The sequence below is a fragment of the Panthera leo genome, chromosome B4 (assembly GCF_018350215.1).
Source record: "Panthera leo isolate Ple1 chromosome B4, P.leo_Ple1_pat1.1, whole genome shotgun sequence".
Classification (NCBI taxonomy): Eukaryota; Metazoa; Chordata; class Mammalia; order Carnivora; family Felidae; genus Panthera; species Panthera leo.
In genome coordinates this window covers 80,095,647-80,122,134 of record NC_056685.1, presented here as the reverse complement: position 1 = coordinate 80,122,134, position 26,488 = coordinate 80,095,647, and the positions used below count along the sequence as shown (strand labels likewise).

General features: G+C 43.7%; 1 protein-coding gene across 6 annotated transcripts in view; it reads left to right on the top strand.

Annotated features, from left to right (window-relative positions):
• CBX5 (chromobox 5) overlaps positions 1-26,488 on the top strand; it is a 45,037-nt gene that overhangs the window by 2,780 nt on the left and 15,769 nt on the right. For 2 of the 6 annotated variants that reach the window (XM_042946728.1, XM_042946723.1), the window contains exon 2: positions 23,418-23,596. In XM_042946728.1, the coding sequence (XP_042802662.1) occupies positions 23,460-23,596 (137 nt within the window). In that variant the 5' untranslated portion in view covers positions 23,418-23,459. Of the gene's footprint in view, positions 1-21,310; positions 21,416-21,465; positions 21,657-23,080; positions 23,156-23,417; positions 23,597-26,488 lie in introns of those variants that run through there. The other 4 variants (XM_042946725.1, XM_042946724.1, XM_042946726.1 and 1 more) reach the window with 4 other exon arrangements.

Below are 26,488 nucleotides of genomic sequence, written 5' to 3'. Positions count from 1 at the left end.
GACCGGTAAAGTGTTTAGAAAATAGTCTTTGGTGAATGGATCACTAAATCCTAATGGATATCTCTTCATATGTAGAGTGATCTTTGTTCCATTGGATAAAAGGACAATTTCATTAAATTTTTACCATTTCTTGAAGTTTAAACACGATTGCATCCATTGTTTGTTTGGCTTCCTAAAATATTAGCAAATATTTTTTGGAAGAAGGTGGACCTTGCATTAGATGCTTCTTAGATTTTTGCCTGCTTTAAGCCTCTTTCCTTTACTGAATTCTTTTGGATCAGAGAGTTTTACCCTGACCCTGTACACCTATTGAAATAGGCTTTACTATATAAATACACGTGCAAAGCACTTTGGTATTTTCTCATCTGCAGTACACGATTTCATTTTCTTAGAAATACAGGTCAGTTTCTGCTGATTTCATGGCCCTAAACTCACAGTTTGGGGAAAAAAAGCTGATCTGAAGAAAGAGAACCAAATCATGCTTCTTACATTACTCTGAATGGATTCCTTCTATCTCCAGCCTGAGCTGCTTGGATTTATAAACAAATTAACCTGTGGTCCGTTATTTGACGATTTTAGTGATATATTTTAATTTAAAAGATTTCAGGATTTGAATACAGGCTTCTTGGTTTACTGTGATATGCAAGTACAAATTGCTTTTTTGTGAATTCTCTTACAATGTCAGTTAATAGGTCTGATGAACATTTCTGTCTCTGGTGGGTAATTTTTCATTGAAATTCGGAGACTATCAGATTGAAAATCTTAAGTTTAGGCTTATTTCTTGCTGTCAGAGAACCTGGTCTGGTTGTTCATTTGTACCGGTGTGTTAATAAAACAAGATGTTTAGCTTATGTTACAAAAATTAAGGTTCAAGTGGTTATGCTTAGAACTTAAGGGTATACTATTGCCACCAAACCTGAAAGGGAAAATAACACATCTTCACTGGTCTGTCTGAAAACCAATACAAAGAAAGCGATCTGGATAGTAGGTGAGCCGGGTGATGGTTGGGGCAAAAAGGAAAGAAAGAACATGCCTCTGCAGTGACTAGATTTTAATATGTCTGGGAAAGTTTTGGTGGTTTTCAGACCCCTTGATAGTGGCTCTAGAAAAGAGAAAAGGCATATAGGATACAAAGATTTCTGAGGAAGATTAGATTAGCATTTTTTATTTAAGTTATATAATTTAACCACAAAGCATGATTTATATATCTTACTGGAATAGCCCATTTAATAATTCTCGGTAAAGCATCTCTTTCCTTTCCTTGTTCTTTTGCTCAGTCTATTTTTATTTCCATTTACCTTACATGAAATTGGGCTTAAAGCTGTGTGCTGTGGATATTGATTTTAAGAGTAGTGAATTACAATGTGAGATATCACTTGTAACTGGCTTAGTATGGCTGCTGTTTACACATTGTTATTCATGAACTTGGACTCTGGGCAATTATCTTTTTTCCCTGACATAACTTTGATTTTCCTTTCCTCCTTACAAAGGATGCCTTTAACTGATCATTGTACTAATGGGAAAGAGTCCAGGTCATCCTGAGAAGAGTTGGCTTGTGCAGAGTCCAAGATACAGCTTTGTTGGATTTCTGTAAGCTACTCGAAGCCACATATTCATTTCTGATGACAACTTTACACTTGTGTTGGCAGAACACCCACAGTGACAACTGGTGCCTATGTTTAGTCTGTCCAGGAGCTCTACCAGCTAACATGTTTGGGGAAAAACCTACACTGTTCTTGTTAGCAGCTATGTAAATACTAGACCTCGCTGAGTTTGTCTTCCTGGATCTGCCAGTATTTTGGGAGGAAAATTACATTCCCTGATTGCTTCAATTTACCCTTTGAAATGAGGGATTAAAGGTTTTAGGCATTCTTTGGGTTACTTAGAGCACAATTCTTTTTGGATGAGGAATTGGTTTTATATATATCCAGTTTATGATTTTTAAAAATTTTATTTCCCCTGTGTATTAGTTTCCTGTGGCTCCTGGAACAAATTACCACAAACTTAGTGGTTTTCAAACAATAGGAATTTATTCTTACAACTCTGTAGGCCAAAAGTCTGCAGTCAAGGTGTTGAACCCCCTCTGGAGGCCCGAGGGTAGAGTCCCTTCCTTGCTTCTTCCAGCTTCTGGTGGTTGTCAGTCTCATCTTGTGGCCTCAGCTCTTCCTGCTCTGTCTTCACATGGTCTTCTCTGTCTCAGAACTCCTGCCTCTCATCAGGATAAATGTGATTGCATTTAAGACCCAATCAGATATTCCAGGATAAATTTCTCCTTTCACATCTTTTTTTTTTTTTTTTTAATTTTTTTTAACGTTTTATTTATTTTTGAGACAGAGAGAGACAGAGCATGAACGGGGGAGGGGCAGAGAGAGAGGGAGACACAGAATCGGAAGCAGGCTCCGGGCTCTGAGCCATCAGCCCAGAGCCTGACGTGGGGCTTGAACTCACAGACTGTGAGATCGTGAGCTGAGCTGAAGTCGGACGCTCAACTGACTGAGCCACCCAGGCGCCCCTCACATCTTTTAGTCACACCTTTGCCCTATAAAATAATATTCATGGGTTCAAGGGATTAGGACTTGGGTATCTTTTGGGGGGCCATCACTCAGACCACTACACCTTAGTTCTCTAACCCCTATCCAAATAAATTTTGCATAATTCAAAAAAAACTTTTTTTTTTTGTTTTTACTTTAGAGAAAGAGGGGCAGAGAGAGAGAGAAATTTTTTTTTTTTTTTTTTTTGAAAGAGAAAGAGAGAATGAGAATGAGACTCTAAGTAAGCTCCATGCTAATTGTGGAGCCCAATCTGGGGCTTGATCCCCTGACTCAGATCATGACCTGAGGCTGAAATTAGGATGCTCATCCGATTGAGCCACCCAGGCACCCTAAGAAAAAGTTATTTTAAAAATGAGAGGCAAATGGGGACAAAAAAAAGGCTCAGGAAACTTAGATTCTATTCCCATATCTGTCATTAACTAGTGATAGAACCTTGGGTGAGCCATTTGCTCTCTTTGGTTCTTAGTTTCTCCATCTTACATGAAAGGAATTGGATAGGTGATTGCTGATAGCCTTCTAGACCAAAGTCTTTCATTAAATGACTCCTGAATTGTCTTGGAGTTTGTTTTTGAAGCCACTAGTTTTATTTTTTATTTTTTATTTTTTTTAATTTTTTTTTTTTCAACATTTTTTATTTATTTTTGGGACAGAGAGAGACAGAGCATGAACGGGGAGGGGCAGAGAGAGAGGGAGACACAGAATCGGAAACAGGCTCCAGGCTCCGAGCCATCAGCCCAGAGCCTGACGCGGGGCTCGAACTCACGGACCGCGAGATCGTGACCTGGCTGAAGTCGGACGCTTAACCGACTGCGCCACCCAGGCGCCCCGAAGCCACTAGTTTTAAATGTACATGAAGAACTCTTTCTAATATTTTGGGCCAATGTAGTCCATTGGTGGTCTTCCCTAGGACTTGAAGGATAGAAGGCTAAGTTGTTGGCTGGTTGTCTGGTTGTCATATCCTTGGGGTACTGACACAGGATAACACATTTGTTAAGTGTGTGTGATTTTCTAAAAAGGGCATAATGGACTACTTGGGCCATTTTTCACTCTCATCCTAATGAGGCTATGGACTGTGTAGTCTGGATTTCCTTTCTGGTAAGTGTAGTTTGTCAAAATTAAACAGTGACAGATTTTTTTACCTGCAGGTAGGTCGTGGGGCTATAGTTTCAAAATTCTTCACATGCAGTCTTATTCTTCAGACTTAACTGAGTGCCTGTTCCATCATGCTTCATTGCTAGAAAGGACACTAGAAAGTATGGGCTTGAGATGGTGTTGTTGAAAGGACTATTCAAAGATCAAGCTTTATAATACACTCTCATTTCTTACATGGAGAAGAGGAGAAGGAACCAAATTGAATTCAAGTATTCTGATTGTAATCTCCATTTCTTAGAATAAAGCAAGTTCATATCTGAGTCAGCAGGCATAATTATGTCGGAATAAAATGCCCTGTTAAAGAGGTCAACCAACAGGCTGGGATATCTATCTTAAGTTTGGTTTCTGAGGCAGATCCTCCACATGCCTTCTTTCTCATCCCTAAATCAGTAAGACTTACTTACCTCACAGGGAGTTGTGGAGGGTAATAATACTGCTAATTTGTTCTGTATTTCCCAACAATAAATCATATCTAAGGATCTGATAAAACATAGGCAAACCTCATTTATATGAGTAGTTGGAGACAGGCATAGATATAACTTACAGATAGTTCAGAAAATTCATTAAAGTTATTTTAACTTCCTCTATCATCAGACATCTTACCTTCTGTTTGCTGTATACTTTCCAAACTGTTCTTTTGTTCTTTTTCCATAACAGACATGAGGTAGGTAGGGCAAATAGCTAACACCAGATTAGATGATAAAGGGATCAATTCATCAAGAGGACACAACAACCCTGAGTTTTACACAACTAATAATAAAGCCTCAAAGTACCTGAAAGAAAAAACAATGGAACTGAAATATATACATCTGTATTAATACACTTCTAAGCAACCCATGGATCAAAGAAGACATCACAAAGAATATTAGAGAATATCTTGAACTGAATAAAAATGATAACATGACCTTAAAATTTGTGGGATGTAACTAAGATAGTTCGCTTACAAATTTATAGTATTAAATGCTTCGGTTAAGAAAGCAGAAAGGTCTAGAGTCAGTGACCTACATTTCTGTCTTAAGAACCTAGGAAAAGACGAGCAAATTAAACCCAAAGTAGGCAGAAAAAAGGAAATAGTAAAGATAAAAGCATGAAGTATAAAGTAAAAATAGTAGAGAAAATCAATGAAGGTGAAAGTTGATATTTTGAGAAAATCAGTAAAATTAATAAACCAAGCTGGTCTGATCCGGGAAACAAACAAACAAATGACTAAGAGAAGGGATGTCACTACTGATTGTAGAGACACTTTAAAAACAATAAGGGAATATTATGAACTATGTCCATACATTCAGTGTCTTAGATGAATTGAATCACCTCCTTGAAAGACAAACTACCAAAGTTCACTTCAGAAGAAATACAGAACCTCACTAGCCCTGTAGTTGTTAAAGAAATGAAATTTGGGGGGTGCCTGGGGGTTCAATCTTCTGACTCTTGATTTTGGCTCAGGTCATGATCTCATAGTTTGTGGGTTTAAGCCCCGAGTTGGGCTCTGCGCTGATAGTGCAGAGCTTGCTTGGGATTCTCTCTCTGCCCCTTCCCCATTCACCCTTTTCATCTCTCTCTCTCTCTCTCAAAGTAAACATTAAAAGAAAAAAAAAAAAAAAAAAAGAAATGAAATTTGTAGTTGAAAACCTTCCCCCAGTGAAAACTCCAGGGCCAGATGGCCTCACTGGTAAGTTTTACCAAACCTTTAAGGAAGAGATAATACTAATTCTACACCAATACTTTCAGAAAATAAGAGAGGAGGGAACACTTACCTAGCATTCATTATTTTTAATTTCATTTATCAGGCACTTCTGTTTCATATACATAATATTTTTTTTGAGCGAGAGAGAGTGAGCGTGAGCCAGCGCACAAGCAGGACGGGGCAGAGAGAGGGGGACAGAGGATCCAGGGCAGGCTGTGAGAGGACAGCAGCAAGCCTGATGTGGGGCTCAGACTCTGGAACTGCAGGATTATGACCTGAACCTATGTCAGACACTCAACTGACTGAGCCACCCAGGTGCCCCATATTTCCTTTATATTTTTAAAAGTGTCTTCTAGCTCATTTGTCTTACCTTCACAGCAGATCTGTGAGATAAGTATGGCAAATAACTTAACACCCTAAGGTTAACTGAACTGTCTAGCTTGATCTTTTCAGTGATCTGACTGGAAGAGGACCACATCTTCTAATTCCTAGTCCTGATTTTGCCACTGTTAACAAGTTGCCCTTTTAGTAGCTTTTTTGTTAACAGCCTTTGGGGACAGGACTAACCAGTGCTGACTTAATCAAGGAGAAACTGTTAAAATCCTTAGCTCTTAAATTGAAGACTGGGTTAGAGACCGTGCCCATGCAATGCTTGACACTTACTAGGCCCTCAATAAATATCCCAGAGCAAGGATCAGAATTGCTATATTAATCATCCCTTTGGCATAGGATTTAAATTAGGATTGTAGTTGGAAACTGGACAAAAAGCGAGTCAGAAACATTTTACTTGGTTTAAGTAACACATCAGAGCATTCAGTGGAAGAGCTGGGTAGTCTGAGATTGGCTATCCCTTTTAGCCGTTAATCTGGTGGTGGCCTTTCTTTGCATTTAACTATCAATATATCTGAAGTGTAGAGCACACTTTTATGATATTGTGGCATAGTAACTCACACTTAAATGTCAATAGAGACACTTACAAAGACCTACAAGGTTCAATAATTTCTGGTGTGGGTTTGTTTCTCCTGTCATCACCCATTATGTATTTTTTTACAGCTTTTAAATTGCCACAGAGAGAAATTGGTCAGGAACATAATGGATGGCCAAGGAGCTGCCAAGGATACTGTTGTATGGGATGGGAAAAAGTTCAATACTGCCTTGATTTTATTTATCTAAATTGTAGGCTATGACTTCAATATAATTCATGTTGCTAATACACCAAGGTAATAGTAAAGTACAAAATTATGCCATAAGTTGAAGGAGTGCTCTCTTTTACTCCATGAAGTTTAACAGTCTAACTCCAATTCTATAAAACTCTTTTTTTGTCAGCATTGTATTAATCAAATTTTAGCGTATTGACTTAAAGTATAATAGCATTTCAATAGTTAAATTAGAGATTTTAGTTTATGGTTATGCAAATTAATTTTTATGTCACTTGAACGTCTTCTCTAAACTAAGGCTGTGAGATAGTGTAAATTGGCATAGAAGAGGCTTTTCCTTAAGATAGAGGATTTGTGGGAGAAACCGGAAGGGGTCTTTGTAGACCCTTAAGCTGCTAATACCTAAAATCTGTACAAGCTGGGGGCACCTGGGTGGCTCAGTTGGTTAAGCATTTGGACTCTTGATTTCGGCTCAGGTCATGATCTCACAGTTTGTGAGATCTAGCCCCACATTGGGCTCTGTGCTGACAATGTGGAGCCTGCTTGGGATTCTCTCTCTCCCTCTCTCCCCCTCCCCCCACTCTCTCTCTCTCAAAATAAATAAATAAACTTAAGAAAAAAATAAAATCTGTACAAGCTGGATGATGTCGGATTAGCACTGCATCTTAATTTTATGGCTGTTTGAAAAATATGACCTCAATTTTACTTGTGGGTAGATCTTTTAGTTCTGTTTTAACCCTTTCATGTTTTGTGAACATGCTCTGCCAAAGTGGTATGTAAAAATCTAAGATTCATAGTAACTACTCAAACATTGCTGGAATCCATTTTTCTTAAGATTTACTTAAGATGAAATTGCCAGGTTCTTCATGAAAGGTGACTGAATCTACTAGTTCACGCTTCATCACATTTAATTAAGGGAGGAGTGGGTGTGAGATTAACTGTGGGACCCAAGGAATTTAACAGAAATCCCCTACCCCTGGACAAGCAGAGCAAGACTAACTCCATCTTGTGCTACACCCGCTATCTCATGTATAACCCCCACATGACCTACTTATTGCTTAAGACACTCCCCCACCCTAGTCACGCCGCCGAGTACACCCTTACTGGAAACCGGCTCACTTAGGAATGCGGAACCCCTAACCGCCAGAGAATGTAAACCCCGCCTTCTGCTCGCCAAACTTGCGCGCCAATTCTGACCAGAGTGATAGGCTAGTTCAAACAGTTACCATAGGGTAAATTGTAATTCAATTGGCCACCTGCATGTGGACTGACATGAATGTGCAACTTTCTGTGTGTGTTACAATCTCATTGGCCACTGGCCCCCTTAAAACTGCTACCCCTCTTAACCTAGGGGTCCAAGTCCCTGCTCTGCTGTGTCGGGTATACTTGGGCCCAAGCTCGAGCTTGCAAATAAACCCTCGTGCGTTTGCATCGGTATCGGCTCCTTGGTGGTCTCTCGGATTCGAAATCGGGGGCATTACATTTGGGGGCTCGTCTGGGATTCGAGACACCCCCAGGACCCCACTTAGAGGGTCCCACGTCTGGTGACTGCACTCAACTTCTACCTTTCGTGCACATATTTTCTGAGAGCTCTATACTGTATCTCTACCTGTAGGAATTCCAAACTGTCTTTGGGTCAGCATTGGCTTAAGTGGACACGCTGGCGAGCCGTCCTGGCGCTCTTGGGAGATATCCCTTGCCCCCGCCAGGAGGACAAAGTCCTCATCTGTGAGGAGGGCCGGCTGCCATTACGGACAGCCAGCCCTTCGTTTTACTTTCTGTTTTGTCTCCGCAGCCGCACTGGAACGTTTGTCTGTGTTATTGTGTCCTTGTTAATCGTCATAACTGTTTGTGTCTTGGTGTGGATTGAAATGGGGCAGACCCAAACTACCCCCTGTCTCTTATGCTGTCCCACTTCTCGGACGTTAAGGAAAGGGCTCATAATTTGAGCACAGACATAAGAAAAGGGAAATTTCAGACTTACTGCATGTCAGAATGGCCAACCTTTGACGTTGGATGGCCCCGAGAAGGAACTTTCCACCTACCTATTATTTTGCAGGTCAAGGCTGTAATCTTCAAGGACAAACCAGATGGCCACCCTGACCAGGTGCTCTACATCCTGGTCTGGCAGGACATGATCAAAAACCCCCCTTCTTGGCTAAAACCATTCTTACCCCCCAAAGCAGGACCTACCAAGATTCTAGCCCTGGGGAAAGCCGAGAAGGAGACTGACACAAAGGCCAAAACGTCCCTTTATCTGGTCTTGCAGGATTCCTCTCCAGAGGATCTGATTCATCCACTGCCCTACCAGGCTCTCCCTCCCCCTTCCGCCCCTCCATTGGAAGCACCAGGGGCTGCAGGAGGGGCACCATCCCTCCCTGACGAAGGAATTCCTGTGCGTGGGCCAGCACCAGGGACACCTGGATGGACCCACCGGGCAGCCCCACCCTCAAATATGGGGCCGGCCGACTCCACCGCCCTTCCCCTCCGTGCCATGGGGCCTCCTGACGAGTCTGGAAAACAACCAATGTTATATTGGCCGTTCTCCACCAGTGATTTATATAATTGGAGAACTCAAAATGCAAAGTTCTCCGATAACCGTAAAGATTTAATTGGGCTTTTAGATACTGTTCTCTTTACCCACCAGCCTACTTGGGATGACTGTCAGCAGCTCTTGCAGGTTCTCTTCACCACCGAAGAGAGAACGAATACAGGTGGAAGCTCGGAAGTCTGTCCTGGGAGAGGACAAACAACCGACTCAAAACCCAGACCTCATAAAGGCTGCCTTCCCCTTATCCCGCCCTACCTGGGACTACAATTAGGCTGAAGGTAAGGAGAGACTCCGGGTCTACCGCCAGACTCTAATGGCAGATCTCAAGGCTGCCGCGCGCAAGCCTACTAATCTGGCTAAGGTATATGATGTAAGACAAGGTAAGGATGAGAGTCCAGCAGCCTTCTTAGAAAGAATCACAGAGGCTTTTAGGCAGTACACCCCTATGAACCCAGAAGCCCCAGAAACAAAAGCCGCAATTATCATGGCTTTTGTTAATCAGGCCACTCCAGACATCAAAAGAAAATTACAAAGAGTGGAGAGGCTAGGAGAAAAGAGCCTGCAGGACTTAATAATAGTAGCAGAGAGAGTTTACAATAATAGAGAAAGTCCGGAGGAGCAACAGACTAAACTATGCGACCGGCAGACCCGAAATCTGGCTAAGATCCTGCTGGCTACAACCATGGATGACCCACAGGAAAAACGGAGGCACCTCAAGATGCTGACTTCAGGGACAGGTAAGGAAGATGGCCCTGGTCCCTGACGGGAGCACCCTAAACTAAACGAAAAACCATTGTGCTTATTGCATGGAAGAGGGCCACTGGGTGAAAGACTGCCCTAACAAAAGATCTAAGGCCCCTGCCAAGATATTAGAGATGGAGGACCTGGACGACTAGGGGAGTCGGGGTTCGGTACCCCTCCCCGAGCCCAGGGTAACTCTCAGAGTGGAGGGGCAACCAGTTGAATTTCTAGCGGACACTGGGGCACAACATTCGGTCTTATTACAACCCCAGGGAAAATTGGCGAGCAAGACCTCATGGGTGCAAGGGGCCACGGGGACCAAACAGTACTCATGGACTACCCGAAGAACTGTGGACCTCGGCATGGGTCGGGTATCCCACTCCTTCATGGTCATCCCTGAATGTCCCTACCCGTTATTAGGTTGGGACTTGCTCACCAAGATGGGGGCACAAATTTGCTTCCACCCCAAAGGGGCAAAAATCCTAGACAAAGAAGGGAAACCGATTCAGGTGCTTGTCCTGAGTTTGGAAGATGAATATCGTCTCCACCAGACGCCCCCAGCCCCAATGACTGACATTGACCGTTGGCTACAGGAATTTCCTCAGGCATGGGCAGAAACGGGGATTCGGGCTGGCCCGACACCGACTGGCTATATAGATAGAACTAAAACCGGGGGCAGACCCTGTTAGGGTCCGCCAATACCCCATGCCTCTCGCAGTGCGAACGGGAATCACGCCCCACATACGACGACTACTAGACTCAGGCATATTAAGGCTCTGCCAACCGGCATGGAACACTCCCTTGCTGCCGGTGCGAAAACCACACTCTAACGATTACAGGCCAGTCCAGGACTTAAGGGAAGTCAACCGGCGAGTAATGGATGTGCACCCCATGGTCCCAAACCCATACACCCTCCTCTCCACCTTGCCTCCAGACAAAAATTGGTATACAGTATTAGATTTAAAAGATGGCTTTTTCAGCCTGCCTTTAGCACCCAAGAGCCAAGACCTTTTTGCCTTTGAATGGACGGACCCCGAGAAAGGCATCAATGGCCAACTCACCTGGACTCGCCTACCACAAGGATTCAAAAACTCACCAACCATCTTCGATGAGGCCTTACACGAAGACTTGGGTGAGTTCCGTTCTGAGCACCCTCATTTGACCTTATTGCAATATGTACATGATATCCTGCTGGCGGCGGAGGACCAGGACACTTGCCTGCGAGGCACCAAGGACTTACTCCAGACTGTAGCGGCTCTAGGATACCGGGCCTCAGCCGAAAAGGCCCAAATCTGCAGAGCAGAGGTGAGCTACCTGGGGTACAAATTAAAGGATGGACAAAGATGGTTGACGGATGCGCAGAAGGAAACCGTCCTAAGGATCCCACAGCCGCAAACCGTCCGTCAGGTACGTGAATTCCTGGGGTCGGCAGGGTTCTGTTGATTATGGATTCCGGGTTTTGCCGAGATGGCCATACCCCTCTATGAGGCCACCAGGCACCAACAAAATTTTGAATGGACAGAGGCCATGAACAAGGCCTTTAATGACCTTAAACAGGCCTTGCTGTCTGCCTCGGCTCTCGGGTTGCCTGACCTAACCAAGCCCTTCTACCTGTATGTAGATGAGAAAGACGGGGTGGCAAAAGGGGTCCTTGTCCAGTACATAGGTCCCTGGAAAAGACCCATAGCTTATCTCTCTAAAAAGCTGGACACGATGGCCGCTGGATGGCCCCCATGCTTAAAAATTATTGCCACGGTGACCACTATGGTCAAGGATGCAGACAGGCTAGCCATGGGGCAAGAGCTATATGTTACCACCCCACATGCTATTGAAGGGGTACTCAAACAGCCCAGACCGCTGGATCAGCAATGCTGGTCTGACCCTACTGCTGAAGAGCCTACTGCTGAACCTATCAGAGCCTACTGCTGAACCCCACCAGAATTTTATTCAAGCCACCTACAACCTTGAATCCGGCAACGCTACTCCCCAACCCAGACTGGGACACTGCTCTGCATAACTGTCAAGAGATTTTGGCACAGGTGCACGGAATCAGGGCTGATCTCCGGGACCAGCCACTGCTGAACGCGGACGCCACCTGGTATATGGACAGCAGCAATTTTGTCCGAGAAGGAATCAGATACGCGGGGGCAGCCGTAACCACAGAAACGGAGATCATCTGGGCAGAGCCATTGGCAGCCGGAACATAGGCTCAACAGGCAGAACTGATCGCCCTGACCAAGGCACTAACCATGAGAGAAGGTAAACGAATAAACATTTACACCGACAGCAGGTATGCCTTTGCCACCGCTCATATCCACGGAGCCCTTTACAGAGAGAGAGGGCTTCTGACAGCAGAGGGAAAGACTATTAAGAACAAAACAGAGATTCTTGAATTCCTAAGGGCCCTCTGGCTGCCCAAGGCACTAGCTATCATCCATTGTCCAGGACACCAAAAAGCAGACACACCAGTAGCCAGGGGAAACCAGCTAGCCGACTCAAAAGCAAAGGATGCAGCCCTTTCGGTGACCCAGGTTTTAACCACGCTACCCGATCTGGGAGCATCAACCCTGCTGGACACCCCCAGCTATACTGGCACTGACTTACAATGGATTAAACACTTGCCTATGACCCAATGCTTGCATGGCTGGTGGAGGGCCGCATACTCCAGCATCATCCTGCCAGAGGAACTAGGACAACGAGTCCTATCCAAAATGCGTCGGAGTACTCATATGGGAACAAGAAAGATGGAAGACCTCATACGACATGCTAAGATCATTATTAAGGACTCTCGAGCAAAGATCGAGCAGATTGTGGCAAGCTGTCATGCATGCCAGCTAACCAACGCCACCACCCATGGGTCTAAGGCCGGAACCCGACTCAGGGAAGACCGCCCAGGAGCATACTGGGAAATAGATTTCATCGAGGTAAGGCCTGGAAAATGTGGGTACAAGTACTTGCTAGTTTTCATAGATACTACGAAGATGTAGATACTACGTGGACAGAGGCATTCCCCACTAAGCACAAAACAGTGCAAATCGTGACCAAAAAGCTGCTGGAGGACATTCTGCCAAGGTATGGATTTCCTGCCAGGATCAGATCCGACAATGGACCGGGTTTATTTCTAAGGTAACACAGGGAGTAGCACAAATACTGGGGGCAGATTGGAAATTGTGCTTACAGACCCCAGAGCTCAGGTCGGGTAGAGAGAATGAATAGGACATTAAAAGAGACCTTAACTAAATTAGCCTTGGAGACTGGCGGGGACTGGGTCACTCTCCTCTCCTTTGCCCTATATAGGATGAGAAACTCACCATATAAGATGGGACTAACTCCCTGCGAAATCATGTTTGGTACATCCCCACCTATCATTCCTGCCTTGAAACCCGAAGTGCTTGCTGAGTTCAATGACCAACAGCTTCTTTTCTCCCTCCAAATGTTACAAAGAGCCCATGAGCAGGTATGGCCTAAGCTGAAGGCCCTCTACGAGACCGGGTCGCCTCCTGACCCCCATCGGTATCAACCAGGCGATTGGGTATACGTGCGGAGGCACCAACAGCAGGCACTCCAACCTCGCTGGAAAGGACCCTACGTTGTGATCATGACCACGCCCACTGCTCTCAAGGTCGACAGAATAACTCCCTGGGTCCACTACACCCACGTCAGGCCAGCTGATCCACACGCCGTCCTCAAAGACTTTGTTCCGGAATGGAAGAGTCAGCCTGACAAGGACAATCCTTTAAAGCTAAGGCTGCGTGCCTACCACTTGCCTCGCTAATATTACTTGTGCTGTATCCCCTCGCAACTAAATCCAACCCCCACCAACCACTTAATCTAACCTGGCAAATCATCACCCCAAGCACTAATCAGGTAGTAACCCAGCTGTCGGAACTACACCCCAGGGGAACCTGGTGGCCTAATCTGACAATCGACCTATGTGACCTGTTTGGGAAAAACCCCAACTTCCATAACGGATGACTAGGGATACCAGGGTGTGGCACCGAAGTAGGCAAAACAGCCCTCCAAAATACCTGTTTTTACGTATGTCCAGCCCCCTCCCAATCCAGTAATAGTATCTCATGAGGTGGCTGGGCGGACTACTTCTGCCAGGCATGGGGTTGCGAACACACTGGGACATGCAATTGGCTATCACAAAACCCGTCCGGCCTCATAAAATTCCAACTGAATACTACACACCCCTCATGCTCAGAACGCCCCTACTGTAATCCAGTCACCATTTCCTTCATGGAGACCGGGAAACAAGCAACAAATTGGGGAGCAGGACTTCTGTGGGGACTCCGGCTTTACCAAAGCGGGTATGATAATGGAGTCCTATTCATGATCAGACAACTAGAGAACCCAAAAGGTCAAACCCTTGGAATAGGTCCCGACACTGTGCTAGTGCCACCCGTGCTAACATCTCCTCAACCTCAGAGGCTTGCCCACAACACTTCTGATGGGGGCACCCCAGTCCCAACTCTCCTCTCCCCTCTCCTCCCCCTCGACCCTTCTCAACACCTTCTTTGGGCCCTGATGTCCAAAGCTTACAAATTCCTTAACGCAACTAAGCCCAATCTTACCCGATCCTGCTGGCTGTGCTATGATATCTGCCCCCCCTTCTATGAGGGTATCGCAATAATGGGGCAATATAACACGACCACGGACCCTAATGCTTGCAGGTGGCACTGAGAGCCTGGTAGTAAAGGCCTCACCTTGCAGTCCGTGTCAGGCCAAGGACTCTGTATAGGCACTCCTCCACGCACCCACCAGGCTCTGTGCAACGTTACACAGCCTATAAATAATACAGGGTATTATCTACCACCCCAGGACAGTTGGTGGGCTTGTTCCGAGGGTCTAACTCCCTGCGCTCATGGTCAAGTTATATACAGAACTGAGGGATTCTGTGTGCTGGTTCAACTACTCCCTAGAATCATCTACCATTTAGATGAACAGGTGCTTCAATGGAAAGATGCGGATACCCACCAACAAAATAAACGGGAACCCATCTCAGCCATCACCATTGCCTCCCTATTAGGAATTGGATTGGCAGGCGCAGGAACAGGAATTGCCTCACTAGCCACCTAGGCCTCCCATTACAGTAGCCTCAGGGCTGCCATTGATACAGACCTAGAGCGCATAGAGACCTCCATTTCTCACCTCCAAGAGTCCCTAACATCCTTGTCTGAAGTGGTTCTCCAAAACAGAAGGGGATTAGACCTAGTCTTTCTACAACAAGGGGGAGTCTGCGCTGCCCTGAACGAAGAGTGCTCTTTCTACACTGACTACTCAGGGATAGTACGAGAATCAATGGCTAAGGTAAGGGAAGGATTAGCCAATCGAAAACGAAAACAAGAGCAGCAACAGGGATGGTTTGAATCACGGTTCAGTCATTCTCCCTGGCTGACTACCTTATTGTCCTCCCTAGCCAGTCCCCTAATCATCCTTCTCCTTCTGACCTTCGGGCCCTGCCTCATCAATAGACTAGTGGCTTTTGTCAGGGACTGAGTCAACACAGTTCAACTCCCGGTACTCAGGCAACAATACCAACCACTGACTCTCTCGACAGAAACCCAGAACCCATGATTGGGTCCTGCATAGGATCCTCTGGAAAAGGGGGGAATGTGGGACCCAAGGAATTTAACAAAAATCCCCTACCCCTGGACAAGCAGAGCAAGACTAACTCCATCTTGTGCTACACCCGCTATCTCATGTATAACCCCCACATGACCTACTTATTGCTTAAGACACTCCCCCACCCTAGTCAAGCCGCTGAGCACACTCTTACTGGAAACCAGCTCACTGAGGAATGCGGAACCCCTAACCGCCAGAGAATGTAAACCCCACCTTTTGCTCGCCAAACTTGCGCGCCAATTCTGACCAGAGTGATAGGCTAGTTCAAACAGTTACCATAGGGTAAATTGTAATTCAGTTGGCCACCTGCATGTGGACTGACATGAATGTGCAACTTTCTGTGTGTGTTACAATCTCATTGGCCGCTGGCCCCCATAAAACTGCTACGCCTCTTAACCTAGGGGTCCAAGTCCCTGCTCTGCTGTGTTGGGTATACTTGGGCCCAAGCTCGAGCTTTCAAATAAACCCTTGTGCGTTTGCATCGGTATCGGCTCCTTGGTGGTCTCTCGAATTCAAAATCAGGGGCATTACATTAACACCCACCTGAGACTGTGGTCCCTTAAGAGGAGTTCAGTACATTGCAAGGACAGAATTGTTGGAAAGCATTATCTGGAAGACATTTGCCCATAGCGGTGCCAAATTCTACTTTCTCATAAATCTTGGCACAATTGGATGTCTAACCTCTTGCCCAGTGATGGGTTTGGGTGTGGCCTAACTAAATTTAAAGAGGACTGACACTTGAAAGAAGAAATTCAGTAGATTAAAATTTTTTTTAAGTGTTTATTTATTTTTGAGAGAGAGAGTGTGTGTGTGTGTGAACAGGGGAGGGTCAGAGAGAGAGGGAGACACAGAATCCGGAGCAGGTTCCAGGCTCTGAACTGTCAGCACAGAGCCTGACACGGGGCTCAAACTCACAAACCGTGAGATCATGACCTGAGCCGAAGTCGGACGCTTAACCGACTGAGCCACCCAGTCACCCCAGAAATTCAGTAGATTTTAATAAAGGAAATAAAATCCCATATAAAATTATTTTGTGAGATTGTGATCTCGTAATGAGATCTCAAGAATTTGTGCTAAACATGTCAGTGAACCAGACTGATTAACTTCAAGCGGTTCTGAGAATCACTGTGGTACACATTCATTTATATTTTTTAATGGTGTGGTTCATTGCTTGGAGGAGAGTACAGCCAAATAAAATTTATAAGGCACCCTTTATTTATAATGTATATGTTTTAATCTAAAAGTACAAAAGGCCCTTTACTCCCTTGCTCACTGGAGCAAGAGTCTTGGATAATCAACAAACAGGATACTTTGCCCCAGAATAATTCTGTGACTGGTTGAGGCAGTGCCTAGGCCTGATTTTTAAAGGATCACAAACTGGAGCTGCACTAGCCAAAGGGAGAGCATTTCCTCTCTCCACGCTCCTCTCTATTAATAAAGTTTGTGTTGTCTATATGTGGCTTGTTAATGATAGGGGTGTTAACGACCACAGTTAATCTTCCTCCTCAACTCTTTCCTAATCCAGTCTCTTAAATAGACATTTAAAAAGCTTTTAACTCCTCTTGAATTGGGTGCTCATGGGCTTTTGGTGGAGGTGGAGTGATAGTTATCAGCCCATTTAACAAAACCTGAGACAGCCAGGACAGCTGTAATGTGCATCTCTATGCTGTGTTTTTGTTAAAATGCCACATGGCTAATACTTTGGAAATCATAAATCTAGTAGAAGAAAACATCTTTATAGAGGGTATTTTAGTTTTATGCTGTATGTGTTACAAACTCAAAATCATTGGTACTTCTAGATACATAAAGAACAAAGAACATAGTAGACCAGATTAAAACGGTTCTGTAAATTTGGTTTCTTTTCATCTGTTTTATTTATCACGATAAGGCTCCTGGAAGACAGTGCTGTAGCTGACAATTTAATCTTCACCTAAGCTACTAACTTTCCCCAAGTACTTTTGGGAGAGAAATGGGAATTTCTCAAGCCTGGGCTAACTGAATTCACCCATTGGCAGCATATTTAATTAATACATGTGATAGGGAGCTTTGCATATGCCCTCACCCTTTTCTCCTCTTTATGTAGGCTTTCTGGAGGATTTTTGCCTTGCTAGTAGGCTTACAGATTTTATTTTGAAACTCTAAAATGGAGGTGCCTGGCTGGCTCACTTGGTAAAGCATGCAAATCTTGATCTCCGGGTTGTAAGTTCAAGCCCCATGTTTGGTATAGAGATCATTTAAATATAAAATCTTTAAAAAAAAAAAAAAGAAGAAGAAGAAGAAGAAGAAGAAGAAGAAGAAGAAGAAGAAGAAGAAGAAGAAGAAGAAGAAGAAAGAAAAAGAAACTCTAAAATGAAGAGAGAGCTCACCGATTATGTGTTTTGACATTTGGTCTGACTACTGCCTCCAAATAGTTCAGTGGGTGGTTCAGTGAGGCACTTTACCAGTTGGTTTTCGTTACTTTAAAAAAAATACAAAGCAAGCTCAGAGAAAGATTTAGAATTATGTTGTATATATACTTTTGCTCGTAAGTAGTGATGAAAATAAAATGTGCTACACCAAGATCTAAGAAAAGCCACCAAGACAGCTGGCATTGCAAAGTAGTGACTGGAGGGACTGGAGCAGAGCCTGAACTGGACAAACAGATCCCAGAGACCCTATGTGGGTGATTCTGTGGTTCTAGGATTGATAAATGCAAATAGCTGACCATTACCTCTGTTGTTCTGGATTGTCCCAGTTTTCTGTAATGGTCTCTCTGTACCTTCTGCAGACTAGCAGTTCTTAATACATTTTTTTAACCCTTGTAATGATATAATGAGTGGGATTTTTTTGTCCCTCTTCTCTTTCTGTTTTACCTCCTCACTCCCCCCCCCCCCCCAAAGATTTATCTGTTAAAGAAGTCTCCTGTCATCGACTTGGAATGTGGGTTCTGACTGTGCCTGGCCACAAAGCTCTTTGATATTTTTCCAAGGCTGACTTCTTACCAGATCCCTGGTTTAGGTATTTTTTTTTGCCTAGCGCTCAGGCCTGTAAGGTGAGTTTGCCTTGTGTTGTTGATATGAAGGGTTGGTGGAGCCTACTCTTTTCTCACATCCTGATGGGCAGTTAAATTGCTGGAATCTATCTGTAGCTGTTGATGCCTTTAGCAGAGTTACTGTGTGTAAGAAAGGGCTGAGAACTGTTACGCTTGAAAGACTCTAGAAACTTGAGAAGCTGCTCACCCCTTCCTATGGAGATTTCTATAAGGATAAGGTTGCGCTCAGGCTCATCCTCTCTTCCTTCGTCATGGTATCGGGATTCTACCTTAATCACTCCATCATCCTGCCAGCCATGTCTCATTTCTCATACTTGAACGGAGGCTCCCTCCTCTCAAGCTCAGCGTGAACCACCAGTCTTGATGCTTTATCTGGTCCGGGCTCTAGCCCTTAAATTGTCCGTCTGGCTTTGTGTTTCATTTGACCCTAATATACTGGGTCGCACTGTCTAAAGGAGAATTATGTTCCCTCCAACGTCTGAGTGCATTTCTCATTTCTTACTGCTGCTCCTGAGCAGATCTGTAACTTCAAGGTTAAGATAAGACACATTCCATCAGAACTATGTCGTCATCCTTGCCAGCTTCTGATCTGTGACTGTCCAGGAGATTTACAAGACACTTGCATGCCATTCTTTACAGAATATTATGGTTGGACTCTGACTCCTGGCATCACGCCCAATTTGATTTGTCAGCTGTTACAAAACCCATTTCCCAAAGAGAAAAGGACCTTAGCCATGTGCCCTTTAGGCAGTTCTTAAAGAGGGGGAAGGAGGAAATTGATCTGACATTATTTCCGGGTGTTTCAGGGAGGGGATACACACCAGAATATTTTTGTCCTTTTCCTTGTTGATTTCACTTTTTTTTTTCCTAAAAGATTGCACTAAAATATTAATGTTGCTGTCATTCTTTCCTGTTCTTTATCTCTTCACAGAATTACTGTTAGTCTTTTCATACTACCACTCCAATGCTTTTCTGAGCTTTAAGAAGTAAAAATAAGTATTTTACCCTTAAGAGAGAATGTACCTGGGGGCGCCTGGGTGGCTCAGTGGTTAAGCGACCCTTGATTTGGCTCAGGTCATGCATGATCTCACAGTTCATGGGTTTGAGCCCAGAGTTGGGCACTGCACTGACAGCTGCGGAGCCTGCTTGGGATTCTCTGTCTCCCTCTCTCTACACCTCCCTTGCTCACTGTCTCTCTCTCTCTCTCTCTCTCTCAGAATAAACTTAAAAAAAAAAAAGAAGAATGTACCTGTGTATTCTCTGAAGCTTTATTAGTTTACTGGTGCCTAGTTAACAAAGACACTCTTCTTGATGTCTACTAACATGTTGAGTTGCAGGAGTTACTACATGTGATAGGGTTTAACAGTTTAGGAATTTGGAAGGTCACATATTTCCTGCTGCTGTTGTATTTGGCCCTATATTTTTACAAAAGCTTCTCTTTGGGGGACTTACCATCTCTTTGGTTTCTATATAAACTCACTGTTTCCCTAGGAGGTAGGCAGTGGGGATTTATTTGGCCCATTTTAGTGACTGGGGTTAGATCTCAGTTATTTACTCTGTATCACACATGGCAAGTTAATCACAGAGTCAGAACCCTGATCTAATTCCTTTGGCATTGTTTTCATATCCCTTAACTACAAAAAGTTTTAAAAAGTTAGGAAGAGTCCAAAAAGGCAGTTTTTACTCAGATTTCCTGACGGGTCCATTCAAAGTTGAGGAAATCTGTAGTTAAAAACTGTCTACTTTACTCTCATACCCTGCAATCTCTTCTGTTTGATAACCAAAATAATCACAATTCTCTGCTTTTTCCTCACTTGGGTTCTTTGCTTTGGACTGTCCCTTTTTCTTACTCTCCTATGGCAGCAATCTCTGGCTCTAAAGACCTATATTGTAAAGCAGAGCAGGGCTTTGGAGCTCTCCTAAGTGTTCTTTAGGGCCAGGAGAAAGGACACTTTATGGGACTGCAAGTCACCAAGTATTTCTTTTCTTTATCTCAGCCTTCCTTTTCTCAAGTGTTAGGCATTATTGGTATATAGGGTTTTAAATTATTATATATTAATGCTTTGGGTGGGTCGTAATTATTCAGAAATTTGTTTCATAACGTTATAAGAACAACTAATGAAAATGGTTTTAACGATGGTGAGGATGGACTTTTAAACTATTCCCTTTTTAAAAACTACTGAAGGATTAAATCTTTTTCTACCTATAATGTCAGTTGATAGGTTTTTTGGTAATGCTTCAAGTGTCTGGATTCTGTTTCTGTATCTCGTATTCTCCCAAAGAAGGAAAGTTGTATAGTGTCTTGAAATACTTCCTTTTTCCCCCTTTCCTGCTATCCCCCGCCTGCCCCCCCCTCCCCCCCCCCCCCCCCCCCCGCCGTGCATCCCCCAAGCAATTTTAATTAACTGTTCAGTGACAGATGGTAGAAAAGGCCTTGTTTAAAGTGCTTCTGGGCTCGGTTGGGGTGGGTGGTTTGAACTGATTCCCTGTTGTACAAGGACCTAGCCTTTCCCCTCCCCCTTCCATTTGAGCTATAATCCTGTTAGATGATCTTAAAATGCTATTGATTAATTCCCAGTGCTCTTAGAGGAATAAGTACAAGTTTTGGGTTTAAAACCCAAGAACCGATTCCCTTGAGCTCTGAATGCCTTAGCTTTGAGGCCAAGGGAGTACCTTCCAACTTCTCCACCCAGTCTTCACAGAAAAGGAAAGTTAAGCCTTTTAACTTTTCCGTTTGCTCCCCCCCCCCCTTAGTCTAGTACTGCTGCCAGTTGCCATGGCAACGGGCTGGGACAGCTGCGCAGTGGCTCCCAGGCAGCTGGGTGGGGGCGGGGGAGCTGCCAGCCCGCCAAGCCCCAGACCTGGGAGGGGAGGCCCCTCCTGTTAGCCCAGAGGGAAAGAAAGAACTGGGGCGATCCGGTAGGTAAAGGAGGGAACCCCCATTCATCTTCTACCTTTGGGGCTCCTCTTCTGCATGAAGGTATAAAGGGAGATTTTCCTCTTTCCTCCCTCAAACTGAAGAACACATATGTAAATCCTTGTTTTTCCTCGTGAGGCATGGGAGGCCATAGCCACAATGCTTAACTGCATGCATCTAACCCGGGGCTGGTTTTAACCCCAGCGCTCTGACCTAAACTGCTCAGCTCCCGGAAATTCCAAGGTGAGTGGGGGTGGGGGTGGGGTACTCTCCCTGGAATATGACATTTCCTGTCTCTGGTGAGGTCGGAGGCTGTTTTTATTTTAAATAAGATTTTTTTTTTTTCTTAAAGCTTAGGACTCTCTTCTAAATTCATGGAAAAATTATTTTGAAACTCCTGTCTACATTTCTCCCCCTGCCACCCCCTCTTCCAAATAAAGGACTTTAATAAAAACTTAGTTTTATTACAGGGCAGTAATGGGTACAATTTTTTGGGTGGGCAGCCCTATTGCTAATAGGTTCTGGAGACATGGTTTCCAATTAGATGTTCTTGGAATAATTCCTTAAATGTTGCTAACTTGAGGCAAATTGATAAATGCAACTTTTTATGCTACTTGACTTGAACAAAATTCTGGGATTAGTAGTGGCCTTCCTTGTTCCTGGGAGTCCTCTTCTAGTCAGGATGGAAATATTTTTAGAAAGTGGTGAAGAAAAATCTTTTAAGATTGCAGGAAAAGAAAAATGGAGTTCAGCTAAGAAAACAATTCCTGCTACTCTATAATCCAGGCTGTAGGCATCATTTAACATGGTTAAAGAAGAATTCTTAAAAATGATTATGGAAACAACAACATGGGAACTTAAAAAACTAGATTCTGTGTTGAGTACCCCCTAGTTGTGCATTTTTCTGAGCTTAACTCAATTTCCATTTGTGTTGCCTTGCTTCAGCTTTCCTTGGGCCTATGAATGGTTCCTCTGTGTTTTGAGGCTTCGTGTTGATGTGAGTCTGGGGCCAGAGTTCTTTTTCCTCCTCTTCTTCCTTTGGCCCATAGTCAACTCCAGTTAAGAGAGGTACCTCCTTAACTATTTGGATTAGTTGAGCCTTGAGAATTACTGAACAATCCAATAACTAATTTCTATTTTATGGAATAAAATTTTCTTTTTCTCCCTACCTTTCTCCCATCCCCAAATGAAGAAGGAGGCTTGCTGTGTCTGAGATGCCAGCCTTGCTTTTGTAAGCTGATGGATACTATGTAGGGACAAGCTCAATTTGTTTAAGGGAGAGATGTACCAGGTCACCGAAGACAGTGGTGAAAGATGCCTGACCAAGCCTTTTTTGTGTGCTGCTAAGAGGCTAGTCAGGATCCTTAGAGCAGAGGAAGGCTTACAATTCGTGGCTTTTCTTTTTTCATTTTTATAAAGAAACTTACTCACCTTGTAGGGAAAGGTTTTAATTCTATCCCTCTTTTAAGCTGATGGTTTTCTGCATTTCTTTGAGATCCTGGGTTGTAAACAGTTACAGGAGTAACATACCATACCACTTGTCTTTTGGAATCTGAAAATAGAGGAGTTAGACAGTTGTGTCTAATAATGATTTTGGTCTTGTAAGCTGAAGAGAAAGTTGTGGTTGGGAAAGTGGGGATTCACCCAGTTTTTACTTATATTCTTAGGAATCATCTGTAGAATGCTTCAAGACCCAAGAGAGGGGTACAGTACTCCCTGCATTCCATCAAGAAGAGACAAAGGTTTTTTTTGTTTTTGTTTTTTTAAATTTTTTAGTGTATTTATTTAGAGAGAAAGTGAGTGAGCGGGGGAGGGGCAGAGAGAGGGAGAGGGAGACAGAAACCCAAACTGATGTGGGGCTCAGTTTCCCAAACTGTGAGATTATGACCTGAGCCAAATCAAGAGTCGGATGCTTAACTGACTGAGCCACCTAGGTGCCCCAAGCAGTGACAGAGTTATAACTCCTTGTATGGATTCTGACCATTTTGTCCTTCCTATTTGCAGGAACCCGGTGGCCTTAATCCTTCAGGTGGAACAGCTTGCGACATGGGCAAGAAAACCAAGCGGACAGCTGACAGTTCTTCTTCAGAGGATGAGGAGGAGTATGTCGTGGAGAAGGTGCTAGACAGGCGTGTAGTTAAGGGGCAAGTGGAATATCTACTGAAGTGGAAAGGCTTTTCTGAGTAAGTGCCTTCTTTTAGGCCTTCGGACTCTACCGGGTGGATACCTTTGGTTTCTTTCCCCATGAGCCACCACCATCTTTGTCTTTTCCTCTCTCCACCTGCACTCCTCCTAAGAGTCAGAAGACACAGCAGTAAACGAAACAGAAGTCTCTCCCTTGAAGCTGGGGTTCTAGTGATAATGCTTTTGAGAGACAGTATGGTGAATTAGGTGCGTAGATTTGGAGCCAGATCGCCTGGGTCCAGATTCTTGCTCCCCAACTTAAGAGCTGGGTGACCTTGGTTTTAGTTCCTTATTCTTTTTCCTCTTCAATAGAATAGGAAATAGTACTTGTCATAGAGATGTTGGGTAGATGTAGAGCCTGACAGGTAAGTTCAATGTAACTATAAACTGTTACTGGGGTGCCGGGCTGGATCATTTGGTACAGCATGTGACTCTTGATCTGAGGATTGTGAATTTGAGCCTCATGTTGGGTGTAGAGATTATTTAAAAATAAAATCTTTCTTTCTTTTTTCTTTTTAAAGTATAAACTGGGGTGCCTTGGTGGCTCAAGTCAGTTAAGCATCCGACTGTTGATTTTGGCTCAGGTCATGATCTCACAGTTTGTGGGTTCAAGACTGGAGTTGGACTCTGCATTGATAGTGTGGGGCCTGCTTGGGACACACTCACACTCACTCCCCCCCCCGCACTCATGCCCTCTTTCAAAAATAAACGTTAAAAAATAAATAACTAAAAATTGTTACTGTTACTATTCTTTTGAATATAACTAATCTAAAATATATATGTTTAAGCAGAAGTTGTCCACCCCATAGCCTAGTTTCTCAAAATGATCCTTGAATCTCAGAAGTGACCTAGGATGAAGGATTTATCTTAATGGGAAACTTAAGTCTGAGGCCACATTTCCCCCCACATGGGCCAATATTTATTTTTGTTTTAATTTCATTTAAAAAAAAAATTTTTTTTAATGTTTATTTATTTTTGACAGAGAGAGACAGAGCATGAGCGGGGGAGGGGCAGAGAAGAGGGAGGCACAGAATCTGAAGCAGGCTCCAGGTTCCGAGCCGTCAGCACAGAGCCCGATGCAGGGCTCAAACTCACAGACCGCGAAATCATGACCTGAGCCGAAGTCGGACGCTCAACCAACTGAGCCACTCGGGCGCCCTTTTTTGTTTTAATTTAAAATGTACAGCTGAAGCAAAAGAAATGGAGTGAACACTCAGATACACATTGCCCTAGTTTCTGCAATTAATAATATACTTTATCAGTCTTGGTTTTTGGGGGTTTGTTTTGTTTTGTGTGTGTTTGTTTTTTCTTTTTGTTTTTTGTTTTTTTTTGTTTTTTTTGTTTTGTTTTTAAGACCTAAACCTATCACCCCCCATCCCCGCCCTTTTTTTTTTTTAATGTTTATTTATTTTTGAGAGAGACAAAGACAGAATGCGAGTGGGTTAGGGGCAGAGAGAGGGAGACACAGAATCTGAAGCAGGCTCCAGGCTCTGGGCTGTCAGTACAGAGCCCGACGCGGGGCTGGAACTCACGAGCTGTGAGATCATGACCTGAGCCCATGACCTCAGCCGAAATCAGATGCTCAACCAACTGATCCACCCAGGCTCCCCTTTAATCCATGAGCTTTAAGAATGATACCGAAGTGGGGCACCTGGGTGGCTCAGTTAAGCATCTGACTCTTGATTTTGGCTCAGGTCATGATCTCATGGTCATGAGATTGAGCTCTGTGTCAGGCTTCACTCTGAGTGTGGAGCCTGCTTGGAATTTTCTCTCTCCCTCTCTCTCTGCCCTTCCCTTGCTCACACTTTCTCTCTCTCTCTCTCAAAATAAATAAACATTACAAACAAAACAAGTGATACTGGGGTATTGATTGGAATGTCTGTTAGGAAGTATCTGGCTTTATGCTGAAGTGCTAAAGGATATTATTCTTCTTTGCAAGAAATAGAACTAGACATATATTGAAGCACAGAAGAGGTAGCTTGAAAGGTGAAGTACGTGAGGCCGTGTAATCGTTAGACATTTTGCCTCAATTTCTGATTAATTCCCTTCCCAGGATGCCTGATCACAAAGAATGGATTTCTCAGAACCCCAGTGAACTGATAGAAAGTGATGTAGGCTTCTTGGAGTGGCTGTCCAATAGAAATCTAATGCAAGCCGCATGTGTAATTTTAAATTTTTTGGTGGCCACATTAAAGAAGAGTGAAATTCACTAAATTCTACTCCTAAAACCAAACTTGAATTTAAATAAAATCTTGGAAGAAAGAAAAAGTGAAATTAATTTTAATAATTTTATCTAACACAGTGTATCAAAATGCTATTTCAACATTAAATAGTCTAAAGATTAAAATATCATACATTGTTTTTTATGCTAAGTCTTAAAAACCTGATGTATGTTTTATAGCACATCTCAGTTCAGACTAGTCACATTTCAAGCGTTCAGAAGCCGCTTGTGGCTAATTGTTATCATACCAAACATCTTAACATTAAAGTGTAGGGCTTCAAGATACTAAAAAGGTTCAAGTTTTGACAGTGTCTTTGGACAAAGGTCTGAATCAGGAGCCTATAGAACATACTTAAGGTTATTTCGTACGTAAGCCAACATTTCTCATTTGGAGCACTTTTGGCATTTTAGATGGGACAGCTCGTGCACTACAGGATGCCTAGCATCTCTAGCACACCGCACCACAGGTAGCACAGCAATCAGATTATGCCCTTCATATTTCTGAAGAGGAATGGTATCACAGCATCCTTTAGAGATGAGAAATACAAGTTGGACAGACCAAGGAATAGGAATTAAAATAATACTGAGGGGTGCCTGGCTGGCTCATTTAGTGGAGTGTGCGACTCTTATTCTTGGGGTCCTGAGTTTGAGCCACACATTGGGTATAGAG